At 45.6% G+C, this 22130-nt stretch overlaps 1 protein-coding gene and 1 long non-coding RNA gene across 22 annotated transcripts in view; one reads left to right on the forward strand and one right to left on the reverse strand.

Moving 5' to 3' along the window:
* kcnt1b (potassium sodium-activated channel subfamily T member 1b) overlaps positions 1-22130 on the forward strand; it is a 129475-nt gene that overhangs the window by 49136 nt on the left and 58209 nt on the right. For all 21 annotated transcript variants that reach the window (XM_089130045.1, XM_089130041.1, XM_089130057.1 and 18 more), the window contains 2 exons: positions 13683-13762; positions 13982-14087. In XM_089130045.1, the coding sequence (XP_088986171.1) occupies positions 13683-13762; positions 13982-14087 (186 nt within the window). The remainder of the gene's footprint in view (positions 1-13682; positions 13763-13981; positions 14088-22130) is intronic.
* The window catches only part of LOC148981678 (uncharacterized), a 30166-nt gene continuing 18320 nt past the window's right edge, over positions 10285-22130 (reverse strand). The window contains exon 2 of the long non-coding RNA XR_016168268.1: positions 10285-10719. This is a non-coding gene — a long non-coding RNA (uncharacterized LOC148981678). The remainder of the gene's footprint in view (positions 10720-22130) is intronic.

The following is a 22130-nucleotide window of genomic DNA, read 5'->3' on the forward strand; positions in this document are numbered from 1 at the left end:
CTCCTGCCTAGATAATACTAAGGACAGAGAAAAACACTTTGAGACACAGACTGATATATTCACACACAGGGTGCTTGCTGAAGACTCAGAAGCCGTCGCTCTTGTGTTTTTGTTGTGCTTTATAGTTTCTTGGCCTCCGTCACGTTCCGTCTCGCCATTGGACTGATTTCATACATGCTTCATGACGCACTCACACAGGGGTGTTCCCACAGTGTTTAGACGCAGCTCGAAGTTCCCTCATAGAGAGCAAACCAAAACGTTCATCAAGACCATCAGAAAAGACCAAGTCGTGACACATAGTTGATACATACATTTCTAAGGTACCATACTTTGAAGCCTGTTATAAGCAGTCTTCAACAGGCCTTCTGTCCTCTGATTTATTATTCTTTTTTTTATAATTTGTTTTAGTATAATTCTGAAAAGGTCCTCTTTTATGATTCAATCAAGAAAACAACAAAAGGCCCAGAACGTCACAGAATCCCCATGGTCTATTTGTCTGCAGAAGCTCTGCAGGCATCCGTGAAGAATGGCAAATACTGTAGACAATGTGTCTTGTTTCCTTCTCAGGGAACCAGGTTACATGCGTAACCAGAGCCGATCCTCCCTACACGCACACAATGCAAGATGCGTATGGCCCCGCAAATTACTCAAGGCCCCGCCTCCCCCTTGTGTCAAAGCGCGTCAATCAAAGTTTACCACATCGATGAGATAACTACTGTAAGCGGAACTATTATTCTGGTCACGGAAAGAGAGACAGAGAGAAAAACACCATGTGAGTGAATTACGGGAACAGCGATCAGGCAGACTTGTGTTCTCTCCTTTCCAAGTTTGATGTCAGCAAAAAACAGTAAAGTTGAAGTGCATCTCTCTCTATCTGTCTGCCTAACCAGCCCGCTCTCATTAAAGCGTGTATCTATACCACAAATTTAATTTCTTGTGCCATTTATACGGCAAAAATAGTTCCCTTTCGTAGTCACTTCGAGTTACGTCAGAAGTGACGGAGATTGGGGGTTTCGCATAGAAAGCCAATCCTCTTCGAGTATTTAAACACGAGCCAATGGCATGCAATGCCTTGGGGCTGCGGAAATTTGCATAGCGTACTCCGCCCTACTCCGTGAGTATAAAAGGAGGAAGTGAACGCAACCGCAGTATGTTTTCGCTTCGGAGCCAAGAGAACCTCTTCACTCCTGAAAGCTATTACAAGACTCTTCGAGACGAGCGTCCTCTTCAGTGTTGGTGTGACGGCGGTACCCAGCGAGTTTCTGCATTGCCTGCGATCTGTGCAGTGGTCTGCCAGACTTTGCGCTTCTCCCTGGTCGCCTCAGCGCTGAAAGAGTGAATTTCCTCCTCTCTGTAAAAGAGCTACACGCGGCACGTCTTTTTAAAGACGGTTCGCCCGTGTTCTTCTGGATGCGGTCGATTTCTGTCGTCATCTGATGGTCGCGATCGCTGCTCTGTATGCCTGGGCATTCAGCATGCGGCAGCAGCGTTCGTGGATGACTCATGTTCCTGCTATGGGGACATGACCATCTCCACACTTAGGTTAAAAAAAAAAAAAAAGATATATATATATATATATATATATATATATATATATAAAAAATTATATTTTATATATACAATATATATTTTTATATATAAAAAAAAAAAAAAAAAATCTCACTAGAGTGAGAGCCCCGGTCCCCCTTACTCGATCGGCTTCCTTCACGAAAGGGGGCCCGTCGACCGGGGACCCGGCGAATTAACGGTGACGGTGTGGCATAAAGCCCCGACGATTTCTCGGGCCACACCTCCCGCCTCAGTGCGTGAGCCAGCGAGCGTTAGTTCGATTCAGTCGGCTGCCTCTTCAGTGGTACCGGCTGCTTCGAGCAGCGCTCCAGATGATGATGTGATGTCGATCGCAGCATCACTAGGTGGGCTACAGTCCTCGGGAGATGAGGATGCGGCTGCACTGCCCCCTTCGGGAGAGCCAGCGCTGCCCGTGTCGGATCCCGAGCTGACGGCATGCTGTCTCAAGCCGCTGGGAGTATTGGGTTAGAGTGGCATCCTCCATTCTCCCCCGATCTCTCACGGAGGGATAATTGGTTTTTGGACAAAGCTGCTGCCGCAAGGCCACGGCCAACTCCATTGCCTTTTTTTCCCCGAGCTGCATGCGGAGTTATCGCGCTCTTGGGGGACTCCTCTGTCCACTCGAGAGCGCGATCTCTCCCCCGCCTTTCCCCCCTCGATGGGGGGGCCGCCCGTGGGTGCACTGGGATGCCCCCGCTGGAGCGTTCTGTTGCGATACAGCTGTGTCCACAGGGCGCCTCCTCCGTGGTCCTCCTAGGCACCCATCCAAAGCCTGTAGGTTCTCGTCTGCCATGGCGGCGCGTTCCTATAGAGCGGCGGGACGGGCGGCCTCCGCTTTGCATGCGATGAGCACTGTGCAAGCGCAGATGCTCAGAGATATGCTCGAGGGCGGGACTGATCCAACGGCATTCGAAGATTTGCGGTCCGCCACTGACCTTGCTCTCCAAAAGGGCAACGAAAGTGGCCGCTCGCGCCGTTGGTCAGGTGATGGCCACTAGTGTGGTCCAGGAGCGTCAACCTGGCAGACACTCGGAGCGCTGAGCGGATTCGTCTGCTCGACGCCCTTCTCTCCCAGGTTGGCCTTTTTTGGCGGTGCAGTCGAGAACTCTTGCCCAGCAGTCTCCACTGCCCAGGAGCAGACGGAGGCAATCAAACATGTTCTGCCCCGACGACCAGCTGCTGCCTCCACCCAGTCGTCGGCACAGATGCCTCCCGCTGCTCGCCGCCGAGGACGCCCCCCCGCGGCTCCCCTGCCTCCCGCCCCGCCCCAGCAGCAGCCTTCATCCGGGCCACGGCGTGGAGGAGGCCGCCGGCAGGCGTCACAGCCCCCTCAGGCCGCACACCCCGCTAAACGCCAGGTAAGCGATGATCCTGATACGGGCTGCTCAGTGATGGAGTTGAGTTTTTCCCCAGGAGGCGGGAGCAGGCCCCCTCCTGCCCCCGGTGGAGGGCCGGGGGGAAAATCTTTCGTTTTCAGTTTCCGCTGCTCGCCCACCGGTGGGCAGCGCCCTGAGTTGGTTAAGAAAGACTTGACATCATCACTGAGCCCACAGACTGGAATGAGTGCGCTCAACGTTCCAGTGCGTCAGCCCACACATTCCTCTCTGTCTCTGAGGGTGCGGAAGGGTGCGAGTGTCGTCCCCGGGCTACGCCAATCCCTTCCCCCTCTGTCGCCAGACCCCCGGCGGAACGGACCCCCGTGGAACGCTCCGCTTTCCCTGGTCCCTTCCGTCGGGGAGCGGGCTTCGACGCATCCGAGCGGGGTCATCCCTGCACGCGTGCCAGTCGACCCGCCACGCTGCCCCTCCGGGGGGACGTCTGTGGTTCACATGTCCCCGTTGGCTCACTTCCTGGAAGCCTGGCTAGTGCTTCCCGGGATATCCCGCTGGGTCATCAGAACGATCAGATTCGGCTACGCGATTCAGTTCGCACGGTCTCCTCCCCGCTTCAGGGGAGTTCGCTCCACGATAGTTGGTGGCAATGCCCCACTCCTCAGAGCGGAGATTGCGACCCTGCTGGCGAAGGGTGCAATCGAGACGGTCCCTCCAGCCGAGGTGGAGTCCGGGTTTTACAGCCCCTACTTCATTGTCCCCAAGAAGACCGGTGGGTTACGACCGATCCTGGACCTGCGCATTTTGAACCGTTCTCTCCATCGACTACCGTTCAAAATGCTCACGGCCAAACGCATTTTCGAATGGGTTCGGTATCAGGATTGGTTTGCAGCGATCGACCTGAAGGACGCGTACTTCCATGTGTCCATCTTACCTCGACACAGACCGTTTCTTCGGTTTGCCTTCGAGGGCCAGGCATATCAGTACGCCGTTCTCCCATTCGGGTTAGCTCTGTCCCCTCGCGTCTTCACGAAGATCGTCGAGGCAGCCCTTGTTCCCCTTCGCGAACACGGGGTTCGCATCCTGAATTATCTCGACGACTGGCTGATACTAGCACACTCTCGAGCTCAGCTTTGCGAACACAGAGACTTGGTGCTCCGGCACCTAGCCCGTTTGGGCCTTCGGGTCAACCGGGAAAAGAGCAAACTTTGCCCCGTGCAGAGGATCTCTTTTCTCGGCATGGAGATAGACTCGGTCGCCATGTCCGCGCAGCTCACGAACGAGCGCGCACACTCACTGCTGACTTGTCTTCGACAGTTCGAGGGCAAGAGTGCGGTTCCACTGAAACTATTTCAGAGGCTCCTAGGGCATATGGCATCCGCGGCCGCGGCAACGCCGCTCGGTTTGCTTCATATGAGACCGCTTCAGCTGTGGCTTCGCGATCGAGTCCCGAGGTGGGCATGGCATTGCGGCTCGCTCCGAGTTCCAGTGACTCCAGCGTGCCGCCGAACCTTCTTCCCGTGGTCGAACCTCAGCTTCTTACGGACCGGCGTCCCTATTCAGCGAGTTTCCAGGCGTCTCGTTGTCTCCACGGATGCATCTACCACGGGTTGGGGTGCCATGTGCAATGGGCATGCAGCCGCCAGTTCCTGGACAGGAGCCCAGCGCCTCATGCACATCAATTGCCTCGAGCTGTTGGCAGTACGGCTCGCCCTACACCGCTTCCGAGCGTTGCTCAAGGGCCAGCATGTGCTTGTCCGCTCAGACAACACTACGGCAGTAGCGTACATCAACCACCAGGGGGGTCTACGCTCACGCCAGTTGTCGCAGCTCGCCCGCCACCTCTTGATATGGAGTCAGAAGCACCTGAGGTCCCTTCGTGCAGTTTACATTCCTGGAGACCGGAACTGGGCAGCCGACGAGCTGTCCCGGGTCCGCCCCATCTCCGGCGAATGGCGACTCCATCCCCAGTCGGTCCAGCTGATTTGGGACGAGCTCGGGGAGGCACAGATAGACCTGTTCGCCTCTCGGGACTCGTCCCACTGCGCCCAGTTTTATTCTCTGACCCGCGGCACTCTAGGCTCGGATGCGCTGGCGCACAGCTGGCCACGGGGCCCACGCAAGTATGCGTTTCCCCCAGTGAGCCTCCTTGCACGGGTGTTGTGCAAGATCAAGGAGGACGAGGAGCAGGTCTTGCTGGTAGCCCCCTACTGGCCCACCAAGACGTGGTTCTCCGATCTCTTGCTCCTCGCGACAGCACCTCCTGGGCCTATTCCGCTGAGACAAGACCTACTCTCTCAGAGACGGGGCACTCTGTGGCACCCTCGTCCCGATCTTTGGAGGCTGCACGTGTGGCTCCTGGACGGCACGAGGCAGGTTTGAGTTCGCTGCCACCTGCGGTGGCGGCAACCATCACTTCCGCAAGAGCGTCGTCCACGAGACACCTTTATGCGTTGAAGTGGAACCTCTTCGTCAATTGGTGCTCTTCTCGCGGAGAAGACCCCCGGAGATGTTCGATCAGTGTCGTGCTTTCCTTCCTGCAAGAAGGGTTGGAGCGCAGGCTGTCGCCCTCCACCCTTAAGGTTTACGTCGCGGCCATTGCCGCTTCTCATGAAGCAGTGGAAGGTAAGTCCTTAGGGAAGCACGACCTGGTCATCAGGTTCCTGAGGGGAGCGAGGAGGCTGCATCCGCCTCGTCCTCCCCTCGTACCCTCTTGGGACCTCTCGGTAGTTTTAAGTGCTCTGCAGAGGCATCCCTTTGAGCCTTTGCAATCGGTAGAGTTAAAGTTTCTGTCCATGAAGACAGCACTCCTGGTTGCATTGGCCTCCATCAAGAGGGTGGGGGACCTGCACGCATTCTCCGTTGACGAAGCGTGCCTGGAGTTCGGGCCGGCTTACTCTCACGTGATCCTGAGACCCCGGCCTGGATATGTGCCCAAGGTTCCCACCACTCCCTTCCGGGACCAGGTGGTGAACCTGCAAGCGCTGCCCCCGGAGGAGGCAGACCCAGCCTTGGCACTGCTCTGTCCGGTACGTGCTCTCCGCACCTATGTCGACAGAACGCAGTGTTTCAGGACCTCAGACCAGCTCTTTGTCTGTCATGGAGGGAGCCAGAAGGGAAGGGCTCTCTCAAAGCAACGGCTGTCCCACTGGATTGTGGATGCCATTGCTTTGTCTTACCAGCAGCAAGGCCTTCCGTGCCCCCTTGGTGTGACGGCCCATTCCACTCGGAGTGTGGCCTCCTCTTGGGCTTTAGCGCACGGCGCCTCGCTAACAGACATCTGCAGAGCTGCAGGCTGGGCGACACCCAACACCTTCGCCAGATTCTCTAATCTGCGAATTGAGCCGGTATCCTCTCACGTACTCGTTTCGGCCAGTTCTGGATCCGCTCAGGTGTCTTCGCTTGCTCGCCACTCCACTCCCCGGACTGGATAAGTGCGATATTTCCTCAGTTCTTCCATTGAAGCCTTGAGTCCTCCAGCACCGACGATGCGGGCACCACTGCTGTGGCTCTGGATGCTGGCTAGGTGCCTCCATGCGTACGGTTCCCCCTTGGTAACCGTCTCATGTGTATTATCCACTGGAAGCCTCTCTGAGCATGTGTCTTCCCTTGGCAAGCCATCTGCCACCCCTGGAGCTGAAATTAGTAGCCACCTGCGGTTGGTGCTCCAGTGATTCCATATGTGTTCCTATGTGGCCATATGTGTATTCGTAAGTCCTCCCTTCGGTAGGCAGCTGGTAGCATGTCCCCTTCGGGATATGTTTCCCAGTGTACCATGGTAATCCTGTGTCTAAGTCGGATCCCCTAAGGAAAACAGGTAAGGCTCGGGGGTTCAGACTTTCGCAGGGCACTGGAAGACAGCCTGAAGTTGGCGTGATGGCACAGACCCCCAATCTCCGTCACTTCTGACGTAACTCGAAGTGACTACGAAAGGGAACGTCTCGGTTACGTATGTAACCCTCGTTCCCTGAGTAGGGAACGGAGACGTTACGTCTCCCTGCCACTTCTGCTGTATCGCTGGGTAGATGCCGAGTTCAGTCTTGGCTCCTCAGCGAAGACATACTGCGGTTGCGTTCACTTCCTCCTTTTATACTCACGGAGTAGGGCGGAGTACGCTATGCAAAATTCCGCAGCCCCAAGGCATTGCATGCCATTGGCTCGTGTTTAAATACTCGAAGAGGATTGGCTTTCTATGCGAAACCCCCAATCTCCGTCACTTCTGACGTAACGTCTCCGTTCCCTACTCAGGGAACGAGGGTTACATACGTAACCGAGACGTTTTTGCGTGCATATGATAGGCCTACAGTTTTCACGTGCATATGATACACACTTTTTGGCATGCAATATGCACGCACTCCACACCCATAATCCTACTCAAGAGATTTACAATGCGCATATGCATGCGCAAAAACATTTTTGCCATATATATAGCACGAGAAATGAAATTTGTGGTATAGATATAATACAAAGGGCAACAGTGTTTTTTTTATATACTGCAGCTAGGAAAAGATAACCACATCACACGTTAAAGTAACACAAGATTCAAGGTTATCAAAATCGTTTCAGTGGTTTATCAAGTCGTGACATGGTGAAATGCACTTATGTCATCGCTTTGCAGACCTTTATCTGATATATCCACGCTAAGATTGCGAGTCATTTACGGGTCACGTTTCTGTAGTCTGAATGAGACAAAAGAAAACTACAAATTTGACTTGCTTTTAAGTTATTTTTCGACATTAGCCCATCATGTATAACCATCCAAGAGCACATTCGGTATTACTAGCTGGAAAGACTGCCAAAACTGGCAACTCCACAGCGGGTCAGTGTTATGGACGTAAGGGCATAGCAATTTTAAATATCTAAATATCAAAAGGGGTCCCGACCAGTCCCTTAAGATCTACGGCTAAGTCCCATGAGGATACTTTTGCTCTGAATGGAGGCCTCTATCTCCATAAATGAAGCGAGCAATCAGAGGGTGTTCCCCCATTGGAACCCCGCCTACCAGTACATGTCAAGCCAAAATGGTGGCCACAAATACCCTGAGAATAGCCTGATGCGTAAATCCTTCAGCAGGTCAGCCTGGTATGCCTAGTAACACTACCATAGTGTACAAGGGAGCACCAACCTGACCCGCTGCCTAATACGACTTCCCCACCAGCATGGATGTTGTTCTGCACTTCAAGGGGACAGATAGCCTGCGAGCATCTCTTCCACCTGGAGCATCATCATATAACCACACGTGTTTGCACCCGCGATAGTCGAATAAGTCGATGTCAAGGGCACAAAGACAGGGGAGGAATACAGGTTTCTCCATAAACGAGTTAACTCATCATGGTGATAGAGACTGTCACTCTCCCCTGGCCACCGGACAGAAATCTTTCATCTAAGTTTGAGTGCTTTGGTGTCTCCTGCTTCTGTGGTCAGTCCAGTTGTAATCTGGCCACTGCATGAGTCACTATCTCGAGTAACTCCGAGTGCACAGAGGTGGCACTCTCAAACTCCATCTCAGCAGAAGCAAGAGAGGCGGCATCCTCTGCCGGGCCGAAGAAACACCAAGGCACACTCTGGAAGCGGGCTCAAGAGAGAGAGCACGGAGAGAGCACGAAAGAAAGAGAAGGTCCCATCTCTCGCTCCTCAGTCAGATCAACCCCCAAACCCCACTGTCTTAATGTGGGGGCTTGCCCTTGGAAAAGCTCTTTGATGGAAAACAACTCACAGTGCTCACACTTGCTTTCCTCAAACGCAAGAGCAGCTTGCTCTTCCCTCAAGCGCTGAAAGCAGAACTCATGCAAGTCATAGTCAGGGATAGGTTGTGAACAGGGAGGCGCGCATCTCCTGATAAAGTGGGACATGATGAGTTTTTTTTTTCTTTTCTATCAGAAAATACTGCACCCTAACTAACAGCCTAACTCATAACAGATGAATAGAGAGAGCAGAAGCACACACATTGCAGTCTCTGAAGATAAAGAAACCTGAAGGCTTGTCTACTGTATGTCTCGTCTAGCCTCTCACAAGTGCGAGTCCAATGACATCATCGTCTGTGGTTATTTAATCCAAGTTATTGGCGTGTTTGCCCCACATGCTTCACAACCGGTTGAACAAAGAACGTTCTCATTAGTGTATGAAACAAAGCATGGAGAGTAGCTTTTGATATGGAGCTAAGCATTTAAATGTCATCCTACTAAGACATTTAATTGGGAGATATAAAGTGACGATTGACTTTATATGCATTACATGTAAGGTCTGCTATACTATTAAAAAGATCTCAATGATTTACATTACAAGCTGTCAAATGGTCATATAAATATCAACAGCTGCACCAAATTGCAAATTTTAGTTTTTTTTCCTCCGAGTGTGAGCTCCATATTATTCTATATAGCCAAAAAAGACGGATGTATCCAACCCGATCTCACGACCAAGTCGTACGAATTCGACGAATGATTAAAAAGTGGCTAATTCGTAACAATTCATATGACCTCACACGTACGAATTAATACGATTTTGCTAAATCGTACATATTTTACGAATTGACCAATTCATATGAATTCGTACGAATGACCTACCCCTGACCCCGCCCCTAAACCTAACCATTACGTGGGTTTAGACAAATTGTAGGAATTAGTACGAGTGAGGTCGTACGAATTAGAACGAATTAGACACTTTTTAATCATGCGTCAAATTCGTACGAATTGGTCGTGAGATAGTGTTGATGTATCAGATATGATATTCAACAAAAACACATATGTAACATTTATTTGATTTGTCTAAAAGTTCAATAATCTATTCCATTTAAAAAAAAGATTTATTGCATTTGTTTACAATGTTAACTTCTATGGGGAAGTTGATTCCACCATTTGAGTGTGATGACAGTGAAATAACAGGAGTTGCAGCAGTGAATATACTAGAGCAGAATCGCACTTATTTATGGCTATACCTGAATAGCTGCCCTGTTGCCCTGGTGAAATAATTTCTGGTGGCGGATGTTGTGCAACTGTAAACCTTGATTGTGGTTATATGCAGGCTGCAAACGTCACATTGCTGTCTAGTTTTCGACTTCCTGACTCAAATGGCTTTCAGTTTGCTCTATATTTACTTGCTGAATGTGGACATTCAGAACGTTCTCTAGTGATTTGTGAGTGCTCTTTGAACCATCAAGATGAGGATGTTGAAACGAGGGCACAGTTGCTCTTATAAAGCACATTTTTTACACAACACATCTTCAGTCTTCGAGCGTGAGTACAACATTCTATTTTGTGGCTTGTCGCGTTTAATAACTCTTTTTGACATTAAGCACTTCCCCTGCTTTTTTCTCATTCATACACATTCATACACATCACTCCTTCGCTGCATGTATTTACATACTGCAATATGCATAATAGTCAAGTCAAGTCAAGTCACATTTATTTATATAGCGCTTTTCACAATACAGATTGTATCAAAGCAGCTTCACACTGATAACATGAAAGTAGCACAACACAGATCAACAACATTGCTAAACACTAAATAACCCTAAATAACCCCAACTGAGCAAGCTCAAAGCAAGCCAAAAGCAAGGCGACAGTGGCAAGGAACCAAAACTCCATCAGATTGGATGGAGAAAAAACCTTGGGAGAACCCAGGCTCAGTCGGGGGCCAGTTCTCCTCTGGCTTACATTCATATTGTTTAAATATAAATATTAAATATAAATATTGTTTATGAATAAAACGGTGCCATAACATATCGCAGGCGTTGAGTCTTCTCTTCACAGGCGTTGAGTCGTCTCATCACAGGCGTTGGGGCATCCGAAATCCCCGTGAGAGGCTGGACACAAAACTGGACCTGACGAACGCCATTTTTCTCGGGACAAGCGTCCCGAGATAACAGCAGAAAGGCAGATGGGAAATAATTAGCATAGCTGATGTTCATAATGATTTCCGTTATAACTCACAAACTCTCCCTAACCTGAACTCTCCGCAACCCAACCATACGCGCCGACCAATAGGCCTTTAACAAAGACTCCATCAATAGATATTTATATCATCGCCCCAATATACACATTTGACATAATCATTAATATCAAACCGATTGTGATGTGCCTTGATTCAAGTTTGAATATGCACACATATAATAGAAATTTGAGAGATGCAGTGAAGTGCAACAATGTCAGTTTTCAGAAATTTGAGGTGAACCCTACCAAAAATGCTATGCTGATGCAGCATTTTAAAGATTTTAAATCTAGCTTTTAAATAGTAGCTGCTTTTCCACCACCAGACCTAACCGTTCTCGTTGCTTAACTGTCCCATTCCATGCCGATACGGAACAGCCAGTACTGATATTGTTCGACTTTCCACTGTGGTGCTAAAAACAGATCTTTGGAATCTAATACAAATGCATCAGTCGTTACCTTGTTAACGCAAGAGTTTAAAGAGAGTATGAGATGTAAATAGCAACCACGTTATGGTTATTTAAGTTTAATTATTACTGTAACTTGTGTTTACTCCGTTCGATTAGAGAAACTGGTAGTCAGGCAACAGACAGTTGGCCAATCCTGAGAGCGACGTCACTACAAGCGTTCTACCAGCTCGATTCAGCACAGTTATCGGCCTGAGGATTCCAGATTTTAATGCTTTGTTTCCGGCCCGACGATGGAAAATCAGCCAATGTGTTATTTTTGTCTGTTTTGTGTACTGTGTAGGGTTCAAATTCTGTTGCATTAGTATATTATTTGTTTACAATGTACAACAGCCTATACATTAGTACAACAGAAGCACTCAGAGAACATGTTGAACTATATTGTGTATTTCATCTACCTAAGAGGAGAACAGTCAATGCTGTTTCTTACCGCGGTTGTGTATGTCTTCAATGGATGTTTTGATTTTGTTACTCCAATGTTAAGAAAACGCTTGCTTCACACTCTGATGTGAATGTCTGCATGCTAACTTTTAATGATTGTTCCCATAGAAAGCTCTGTAAAGTAGGCTGACATGAGCACACATTCTTCAATGGTAATGCTGCTTGTACTATAAATAGAGTATCTGTCTGTTGGAGAGCTAGTGTGTGTGGGTGGATTGACAGTATATTTGGGGCTGCTCAAATCTGAAGAATAAAGATTTTTATAGAGACTAAATTACTATCAGTTCAGCTATTATTGACCAGCCCTATTGTTTCATGTTGGCATATGGAGTGTTATGGATTGCCTCGCAATTATAATTTCAGTCCTTTCTAATGTGAGAAACAGTTTGACAGTCAGGCAGAGCAATTATTTCTGGCAGAGTGAAGACTTGCAGATAAGTTTGGAATGTGTGTGTGTGAGCTTGTTTCTGTTGGTTCGTACTTGTGCGCACATATATACGTGGGTGCCAATAACAAATTCACACATTCATATAAAATCTGGAAGTGAAAATCAGCCTGGGACTATTTCGAGAAGCTGGTATGTTTTTTATTTTGTTGATATGTCACAATGGTCAAGATTTTATATAAACTAATACATTTTACACTAATAATATATATGTGCTGCCTGACACAAAACAGCCCTCAGCTTTGTAAATATATACTGTATATGTGTCACCACAGCCTGTTTTTTAAAGCATCACCATGGAGACAGAGCTGGGGAAGCTGGAAACAATGGCTTTTCTCTAGGATCTCTCTCTCTCTCCGCTGAATATTTTGCTCATAATTACTGCCTACAATATACATAATGTCATGCCCTCGACAGATGTAAAGGCCTTTGGGAAGCTCTAACCTACCATTAGTATGATGCCTATGACATCACAAATATCAAACATACTCTGAACAATGATTTCCAAAGTGAACGCATATAGTGATTTTAGTTTGTAAGGCCAAATGCAATTATTACTGTGAAAATGATGTATTATTCAAGTTTTATGATATGATATGTCTTTTCCCCCGTAAATGTGGGTGTAATTATAAAAAATGTATTGAGAAACATTGAGTATTTCAGACCATGCATAAAATGTCTATACTTGACAGATATCACTGAATTAAAGATTAGTGTCCTGGGGAATTGTATGTCGTGACAGTCATGAGCACTGTACACCAGCTAGGGGAATCATATGTCTGCTATGTCCAGGGGAATTGCCTATTGTGAATCATTAACTGTGTCTTAAATAACATAATGTCATACTGTTTATAATGAATTGAGTGGGAGTTGTTTACCTGGTGTTTTAGTATAATGGCTATTCAGACATGCAGAACTACGTTTTTGATTGACTGTAGCGCTTTTCGCATTCTATATAAGGGAAGTTTGCATAAGATACTGTGTTTTTGTGTGGCATCAGGCTAGATTCAGAGATGTTGGATTTTGGATCATGATGGATTTTGCTGCAATATGATGATAATATATAGAAATTCAAGCATATAGACACGTTTATTGATTTGCTTAGTAAAACATTCATGGATGGGAGAGTCTGACATCTACTGAGAGTTCATCTGAAACACCACCATTGCTAATGTTTCCTGTCAGATGTCATGATAGATTTGTAACACTTGCATACATCTCAGAGATGGATCTGGAGAATAAAAGAAGTTATTTACCTGGTAGTTTTAGCTTCTTGAAATTTTTAACAGTGCATTTTGGGATTGCTTTACATAATAAATAACATTAATTACAATTATTTTGAATTTTAATCTTAAAACACTTAACAATGTGTGAATGTCATTACTTTAGATAAAGTGTGATTAAGTATGCATGTATTTTTGTAAATTCACCTTACATTTACTACTGTATGCAAACAGTGAATTTAAAGAATTTTATTAAACATCATTTTATTCCCTTTGCACAGGGTGCAGGTGGAATTTTATGTAAATGAAAACACATTCAAGGAGAGGTTGAAGCTCTTTTTCATCAAAAACCAAAGGTCAAGTAAGTAAAATCTTGAGACATTTACAACCACTAAGAAACCAACAAAGCAAAATCCATTATTGCAAGCATAAACAACTTATATGGATTTCAATATCACTAACAGAGAAGGTGACTGTTTTAACTTTTTGTTTGGATTTATGAAGGCACTGCTGAATTAATAATACATTTTACAGATGAGTTTTATATGGTATGAATCTCCATTGTACAATTTACTTGCAGGTCTCAGAATACGCCTCTTCAACCTCTCCTTGAAGTTGTTAACATGTCTGCTCTATATAATCAGAGTCTCACTAGATGATCCAACTAACCAGGTCACATGTGCACGGTAAGTAAACATTAACTACTTAAAGGGATAATTCACTCAAATATGAAAATTCTGCCATCTTTTACTCACATGCACACTACCATTCAAATATTTGATTTTTTAAAATGTTTTTAAAAGAAGTCTTTTATGCACATCAAGGCTACATTTGTTTAATCAAAAATGCAGTACAAATTATTTTTAATTATTTTGGAATATTTTTGTAAAAATTAAGAATTTATTTGAAATAGATTTTTGGTCACGCTTTAAATAAGGTGTTGTTAACTTTGTACTTGCACCAAAAAATAAGTACAATGTACTTATTGTATTCACATTGTACTGCAAAACACTTTTGCTGCTTTTGAAGTGGGATACGGGTAAGGTTAGGGACAGGCTTGGTGTATGGTATGGGTAGGTTTAAGGGTGGGTTAAGATGTAAGGGAAAGCATAGCAGTGTAAGTACATGCAGGGGTTTTGTTTTACAATATAAGTACAATGTAAAAACATTTATGTACACAATAAGTGCACTGTATCAAATGATCAATTTAAATGCTAGTGCATAGTAGTTAAAGACACCTAATATAAAGTGGGACCTTTCTATTTTTTACGACTGCACTCTTGTTTGTGTATAAATTGCTTTTGTTCAGCTTGGTCCAGCTCCACGTCATCCTCACTGGTGAGGGAAATCATTAGGTTACTTGCATAACCCAGGTTCTCAGAGAACAGAGCTTGGTATCTCACTATGGGAAATAAATACATCAGGCGTGCACCACATCTGTCATCTACGTCTGTCTAAAAGGCAGACAAATCACAGCGCATGACAAGGAGCTCACCCCCTCCCTATATATACCGCTGTGATCCCCAAAACGGCTGCTCTTCCCCAGTATTATGCAAGGATTGATGATTGGTGAGATACCTGACGAATAACCTAACATTTTATTTCAAACAATCTCTCGGTATCTCACTATGGAAATGATATGGCCAATGCACAGGCTTTCCAAAGCAGCTGAACAGACCCGGCAAAAATGAAAGATAAACTCTCATATCTCCAAAGAGCCAACTTCAACAACTGCATGAGCCATTTTAGGCATAGTGACATCCAGATAGTAAAATATGATAAATGAGTAAGGAAGCCCAGCTTAGTTGCTCAAATGTCTCCTATCAAACCCCCTTAAACAATGCCCATGAGCTATCCATTCCTCCCTTAAGCCCATTGGAGAATAAAGACCCAAAGATGTATTGGTGAATTCAATCGTTTCCACCATCCAATGGGAAAGATGCTGCGAGGAGAATGGCTTACCCGTACGTTGAGTTTCCCATGAAAGAATAACTGATCATTCTTCCTAACGGCCATGTCATAGTTTCATAATACCGTAATGCTCATACAGGACACAAAGTGTGCAATTTCCACTTCTCCTCCTCTCCTGACAATCTCCTGACAAGATCAGCTGCTTTGTTTCACTCCCTCACTGTAAAAAAATATTGTAGGTTTAACTTAAAAAAGTAAGTAACCTGGTTGCCGTAAAATTTTAAGTTCATTGAACTGGAAAAAGTGAGTTAATACAATGAAGGAGATTGATTTAATCATCGGAAACTCAAAATTATATGTTATCTGAATTAAATAAATTATTTAAGTTGATTTGACAAAAGAAAAAATGTTATGATTACTACACTGAACTGGAAAAAGTGAGTTAATACAATGAAAGAGATTAATTTAATCATCAGAAACTCAAAATAATAAGTTATCTCAACTAAATAAATTATTATAAAGTTGATTTGACAAAAGAAAATATGTTGTGATAACAAATCTTGAAAATATTTTTTTACAGTGCTTCAAAAAACGCCATATAAGAGGATGTCGTTCCACCGAAGCTCCTTCGAAACCTACGTGGCAAGCCGAAATAGCAGCCAGATAAAGTTTAATAGTAGAAAATGCACACTGAAAATTAATATTTAATTTGAAGGGGCTATAGCACTCTGGATAGTGTTTATAGCTCCCTGGGGAAGCCCAAGCAGATTCAAATTTAACTCCTCACTGGTCAAACCAGTGAAAGATTGACCCATTCCGAGTGAGGGTGAAATCTATGCCCACTCGCTTATGACAGCAGGTCCCGGCACAATTGGAGTGGCTCTCCTTGAAGGAGCAGAACAATCTCTGCCAACCACAGCCTTCCCAGGAAAAAACAAACAAAAATAACGAGTTTATTCGACTATTTCTTTTCTTCCTTGTAGGCCAGAACGAGACTTCCTTAGATTTCCACGACGCATGCGCGAGAATTGCGATCTGCTTACACCAGCTTACACTACTTCAGATCGCAATTCTCGCGCATGCGTCATGGAAATCTAAGGAAGTCTCGTTCTGGCCTACAAGGAAGAAAAGAAATAGTCGAATAAACTCGTTATTTTTGTTTGTTTTTTCGCACAAAAAGTATTCGCGTCGCTTGATAAACATATAGTTGAGCCACGGTAGTCACTTGGGATATTTAAACATTTTCTTCATTGACTTTCTGGGCCGTCAAGAGCCAGTCCCTTAGGCAGTCTATGTGGTAGTTATACAGCTCTCAAATTTAATCAAAAATATCTTCATTTGTGTTCCGAAGACGAACGAAGGTCTTACGGGGTTGGTACAGCATGGGGGTGAGTAATTAATGACTTAATTTTCATTTTTGGGTGAACTAACCCTTTAATACATGTTAACTAATGTAGTTAAATAATGTTAACTAATGAACCTTATTGTAAAGTGTTACCAAAGTGTCTGACCTCTGTGGGAGCTTGTTCTTTGCTGCGCTGTGATTGGTCAATCTACATTCTAGGGTGTGGCTTAGCCAAAGGTGAATTATGCATTGATATATACAAAAATGTTTAAACAAATTTGGAAAAAAAAGTTTTTTTTATAACATTTTTACCTACAATACCTTTAAGTTTCCGCACAGATAGCACATATGATTTATACATCTTCTGGTACATGGAAGCAGTGAAGCTTTACATTTCCCAATGGAGGGAGGGACTGGTAGATGACAGAGTGTTCTGCCTGTTTGGATGGAGATAGTGAGCGACTGATGTTTGACTGTGGGAGGGTTAGAGAGCCCAAGCTACTCCATCTCTCTCATATCAATTGAAGAGTAGCCCTTGGTGAGAAGGTAGTTTTTCCCATAAATATCAAATAAATACTTTGTAAATAAACTCCCTGGTCCCCAGGATTTACTGCTCAAACAATGTTAAGCTTAGCTGCAGCATGTTTACAAACCTCCACTAGGTCACAATCCACCACCGTCGAAGCTTAATCGCCACTTGGCATGCCTGGATGCTGGATGCATCCTCCTTATTATCCAGCTCATCCCGGAGGAGACAAGCTAACATCTCCTCATTCTCCTCATCATCTACCTCCACCTCAGCTGTAGGTCAAAATGCGGCGAAAGCTCAGGGGACTCAACATCCATGATATCCCCCTATTCTCTGTTGCCTTCTGGGCATCGTTATGCGCTTCCTGTGTGTAAGACGAACCGCTACTCAAAATCTTTCATCCCTTCTGCGATCAAACTATTAAACTCTAGGTAGGGTTTTTGAGGTTTTTTAAGTGTGCACATAAAGGCGGGCGTACACGGTACGAATTCTGATGGTCGGAAGATTATATGTCCAGGCACACTTTACGAGTGAGTTTATCCGAAAATCGTACCGAGGCAGTGATATACGACATGATTTTTCGACCTGCTGAATTCCGAAGAAATCACACGAAGTTCTGCGCTAAAAACCCTCTCATAACTGCATATAAAATATTGATACAAGCCGTGATTATTTCAGCACCGGGAAACGGACGTCCAGTCACCCTTTTGTGTGTGTGAATGAGTTAAAAAACATAGTTACGGTAGGCTACACATTAAAAAAATAAAATTTCAAGCTCTCTGAATGATTAATTAGCCGTTTAAACCACCTCATGTGAGTGTTTGCAATTAATTTTGCTGCGAGAAAGCTATAGGCTATGTGCACAACCGTAGTTTCCAACTTCCGCTTTTGTCAGAAGTCGGCATATCAGTTTCCGGTCTACAACTGGTCATCCGCATCCACTAATAAACAAAGAAGATGAGTGCTGCTGTTGTACGAAAAAAAGAGTTCTTAAACACATCGAAGTTTCTAAGAACTGTAGTGGATCTAACGTCTGTTTCACACCCGTTTGCAGTGTGTGTTGCGGTGCAGGAGCGTGCTGTTAGTGCGTGCACATAGCCTATGATGTGTTTGCACAGTGAATAACTGATCCATGGCTGTACAACAAACACGTACTAAATATTTTTATTTAAAGTCCAGAAGTTATGCTGCAACTTATTTTTAAAAACAAAAAGTTGTGTCAGCATTGCAATTCTTAGTATGCACGTTTAAACACAATCTAAACAATGTAAGTTATGCATTACAAGTTGCTCAAGCAAGTGGTCAAATATTTCCTACATTAAAATCGCAAATAATTTAAATTAAAACTTGAAATTTACAAAAGCAGCCGACTTGCCTTTTCTTTTGCATTTTCATTTTAAAACAATAGATCTTGCATGTCACAAATAACTTATTTTTCCTTCGCCACGATTGAGACGAGTGTTGTTCATTCTGTCGCCTGCTTGAAGTAAATTGTAATTTTGGGCAACGCTCAAAAAATAATAAAAATATTAAGTATGTGTTTGTTGTACAGCCGCGGATCAGTTATTCACTGTGTAAAACGCATCTGTAAAGACTCTGGGTCGGTTCTGATCAGGGGGGAATTTGCATATCATAATTAATAATTGATAATTAATAATTATTCATACAGATTTGGATCAGACCGGTCTTACATGTTAATGTATTAATTTTACCCATATGCATACATGTGCATCCCCGCAATCCACCACAAATTAATTGTTATTGATTGCAAGGACCACGTTTTACAAGACAGGTAAAATCAATTAGCTCAATTAAGTTATATAGCTTGTGAAAACAAGTTCTGTGGCCACTAGAATCTGCCTTCCCTGCTATATAACCAAATACCCTCTTAGGTATTTATAGTTCTGTAAAGCGTGTAGCTTTAAATCGACATTTCATTGACCCGTATCATGAGCAAGACAATCAGTCAAGGTAAGCATATTTTGTATTTAATAAAGTTCCTACTTAAGCATTCACTACGTTACAATGATACATGTATTTACAAACATTAAAACACAAACTAAGACGACGCAGAGCGTTTAGACAATGGATACGCGCAAGTTAAGTGAGTTTGAGAGAGAGAGTGAGAGAGAGAGTGAGTTGTAAGAGAGAGAGAGAGTTACGTTCATCAAAACAGTCAGTTAACCTTTCTTGACACCCCAAAAACATCTTCTTAATGCTTCTTAGAAGCTCTAAAAGAAGGTATACTTGCAAGGCACATGTGGTCTGTGTGAGTCGTGGGCTCGTTGCTCGACCCGTTCGGGCCACGTGTCGGCTAGAGGTGCGCCGGTCCGGCGCGCGTGCGTCACGTGAAGCGCGGCCGCGGCATGTTGGTGCGGCCCGTCCCGGCTCGTTCATGGCTGCTTTGTTCCGTGGGGAGTCACGTGGCGTTCGTCGGCATTTAGCGCCAGTGTTTGAAAGGCTGAGAGTCTTTGAGGTGACGTTACCCGAGGAGATAGTTCGGCAAAGTCCACTTCCTTTCCTGGAAGACGAACTTGGTAGTCCACTTGAGGAAAAGATGAAACTTTTAGACGAACAAAAGGAAAGACCCATGGTTGGATCAGAGTCCCGTGAGGTTTACATGTTGAGCGCTGGAAAGTTCAGAAGAGGAGGGCGGACCTGCGTTCTCACATTTATCACCTTGGAGAAATCCATCCCCTTCCTGTTGGCTTGAGCCAATCGGAGAGTGGATATTACACGCGAGAAGCCTTCTTTTATGGTCCTTTTTATGGTCCTTTGTTCCTCAGCGCGCGCTTCTCGTGGAAGGGGGTGTGTTCTATAATAACAATTTGATCTTCATTGGCAGTAAAACGAATTAAAAATACACTTTACTTTACATCTCTATGCATATTCGAGTGTTTCATTCAATAAGCATTCTAGAGATATCAAGGAACATTATGTTATATCAAAGGAATATACACTTATGTTTCAAATGCATGACGAAGGTATTTTTAATTCCTATTTAAACTGTGACCAAACAAAGTTATTTCACTGTGACATGGGGAAGACACATATACACAAAAACCATTGAATACCTTTGTTAAATGTCTTTAAAACCAAAAGAGATGTATTTCTCTTTGTTCAGAGACATTAGTTTGTCCACATTCCATTGGTCCCATAAAAGTCTTGTAACTCGATGCCACTGAGGTACGTGGATGAATGTGTATGTGTGTGTGTGTGTGTGTGGTATAATTTGCCTGGCCAAGATTCATTACATCTCCCCCTTTTCGTTAGGTGAAGTCCTTGTGTGACTTCATCGAACGACACCATCGCAATGGACGGATGGCAGGTGAATCATGAGGGTCAGGTGGCAGGCGGCGGCTAGGCTGAGGTAGGGGCTCAGCTTGCTGAGGTTCGACGCAGTCTCCAGCGTGGTACCCTCTTCCTGAGGGTCCCGTGGTGGCTGTGGAGGTTTGCATTTCCTTGCCTCTTGTGCAGCGTGAATGTCAAGTGTCAGGGTGTGGTTGATTACCGTAGAGGTACCCAGTGCAGAATCAGCTGCAGTCCAGGATTGGACTACCGGTGAGGCAGTTGTGCAGTGCAACAGGTGTGCAGTTGAGACACAGCGGTCACTGGGAACAAGTCCAGTTTGGCTGGACCCCTCCTATCATCGTTCATAATTCCAGTTCTGGAATCAGGGTGAAATCGTGGGTTTCGTCCTGGCTGGGACTTGACTCACGCTCGGTTGCAGCAGGGTAGCTCGGGTCTTGGAGCAAAGGCTGCTTGGTGAATTTTAGCAAAGTCATTCTGGCAGACAGTGAACAGTTGTCTCGCTGGAGCTCACTTGTCTGGTTCAGTAGAATGCTGTGTGCGTTGCGGATTTATCACAGTTCCTTTCAATTTCTTGATGGTCTGTGAGGAGGCACTCTGTGTTGTGAGTTACCTTTTGGCTGTGGGATTTCAGTTCGTTTGGTTGCTGGACAGGCCGGTGTTTGACTGCGTACTGACAGCAGCGGCGTGGGAGTCCATTTAGCTCTGCTTGCGTGGCAGTCGACCATATGCTGTCTGATGTCGGACCCGGCGGTGAGGCGGTCGACAGTAGCTGTCCTCTGGTTGGCTGGAGGCACAGGAAGACGACCACAGCAGCATCCTGTAACAGAGACAGGGGAGAGAGAGAGAAAGGGAGGAAAGAATTCAGCGGCTGTCGTCTGGGACAGTCTGATGCCTTTGAGGATGCCGAGATGTCCTGGTGCTGCGGTGTGCAGCCCACATGGTGCGTGACTGGGCATACACTGGCATATCCCCCTTTCTGCACCGTGGCAGCACAAGCCGTGGCGAAGTGATGTCACGAGGTGCATGAAACTGAGTTGTAGGGCCGTTGAGCAGCATGTTCTTGGTGTGCTGCCTGATGTGTCCGACGGCAGGCTTGGGAGGTTGGAGGGGTAAAGAGGTGGTAGTTTCAGAGTTCATTTGGTTAGTCAAAGTCTTTAGTGAGCTGAAAGGTGCAGAGTAGCAAGTTCATTTCTCCATTTGGTGCTGAGGCTGTGCCTTCATGGCTGGCTGCGGGAGTTCTTGTGACCTCTGTGACCTGCCAGTTAGGTTCTCTTGACCTGTATGACTGGAGGGGGAGGGGTTCTTGAACTTGAGCTCAGGCATTCAGTTGTTTAAAGTCTATTAAAGGCTCAAAGCGATCTAACAGATCTTGGGCAATCAGAAGTGGGTACGTGATCGTTCGTGATCGGTACCCTGGGTGAATCAGGCTCATAGGACCAGAAGGATGAATGGGAGCTACCTGTTTTGAGCCAGAAGTTGTTTTGGCTGTAGGGTTTTCATTCAGCTCACATGTTTGGGCTTTGAGAGTGCGTTCTTGACTCTTAGCTTTAGCAGTGAGTCTTTTGAAGAGTTGGGCTGACATTAGCGTGATGTTTGAGCTAGTGTCTGACAGGCCTTCAAGGCTCAAATGAT

The sequence above is a fragment of the Pimephales promelas genome, chromosome 4 (assembly GCF_988280905.1).
Source record: "Pimephales promelas chromosome 4, fPimPro1.hap1.1, whole genome shotgun sequence".
NCBI lineage: Eukaryota > Metazoa > Chordata > Actinopteri > Cypriniformes > Leuciscidae > Pimephales > Pimephales promelas.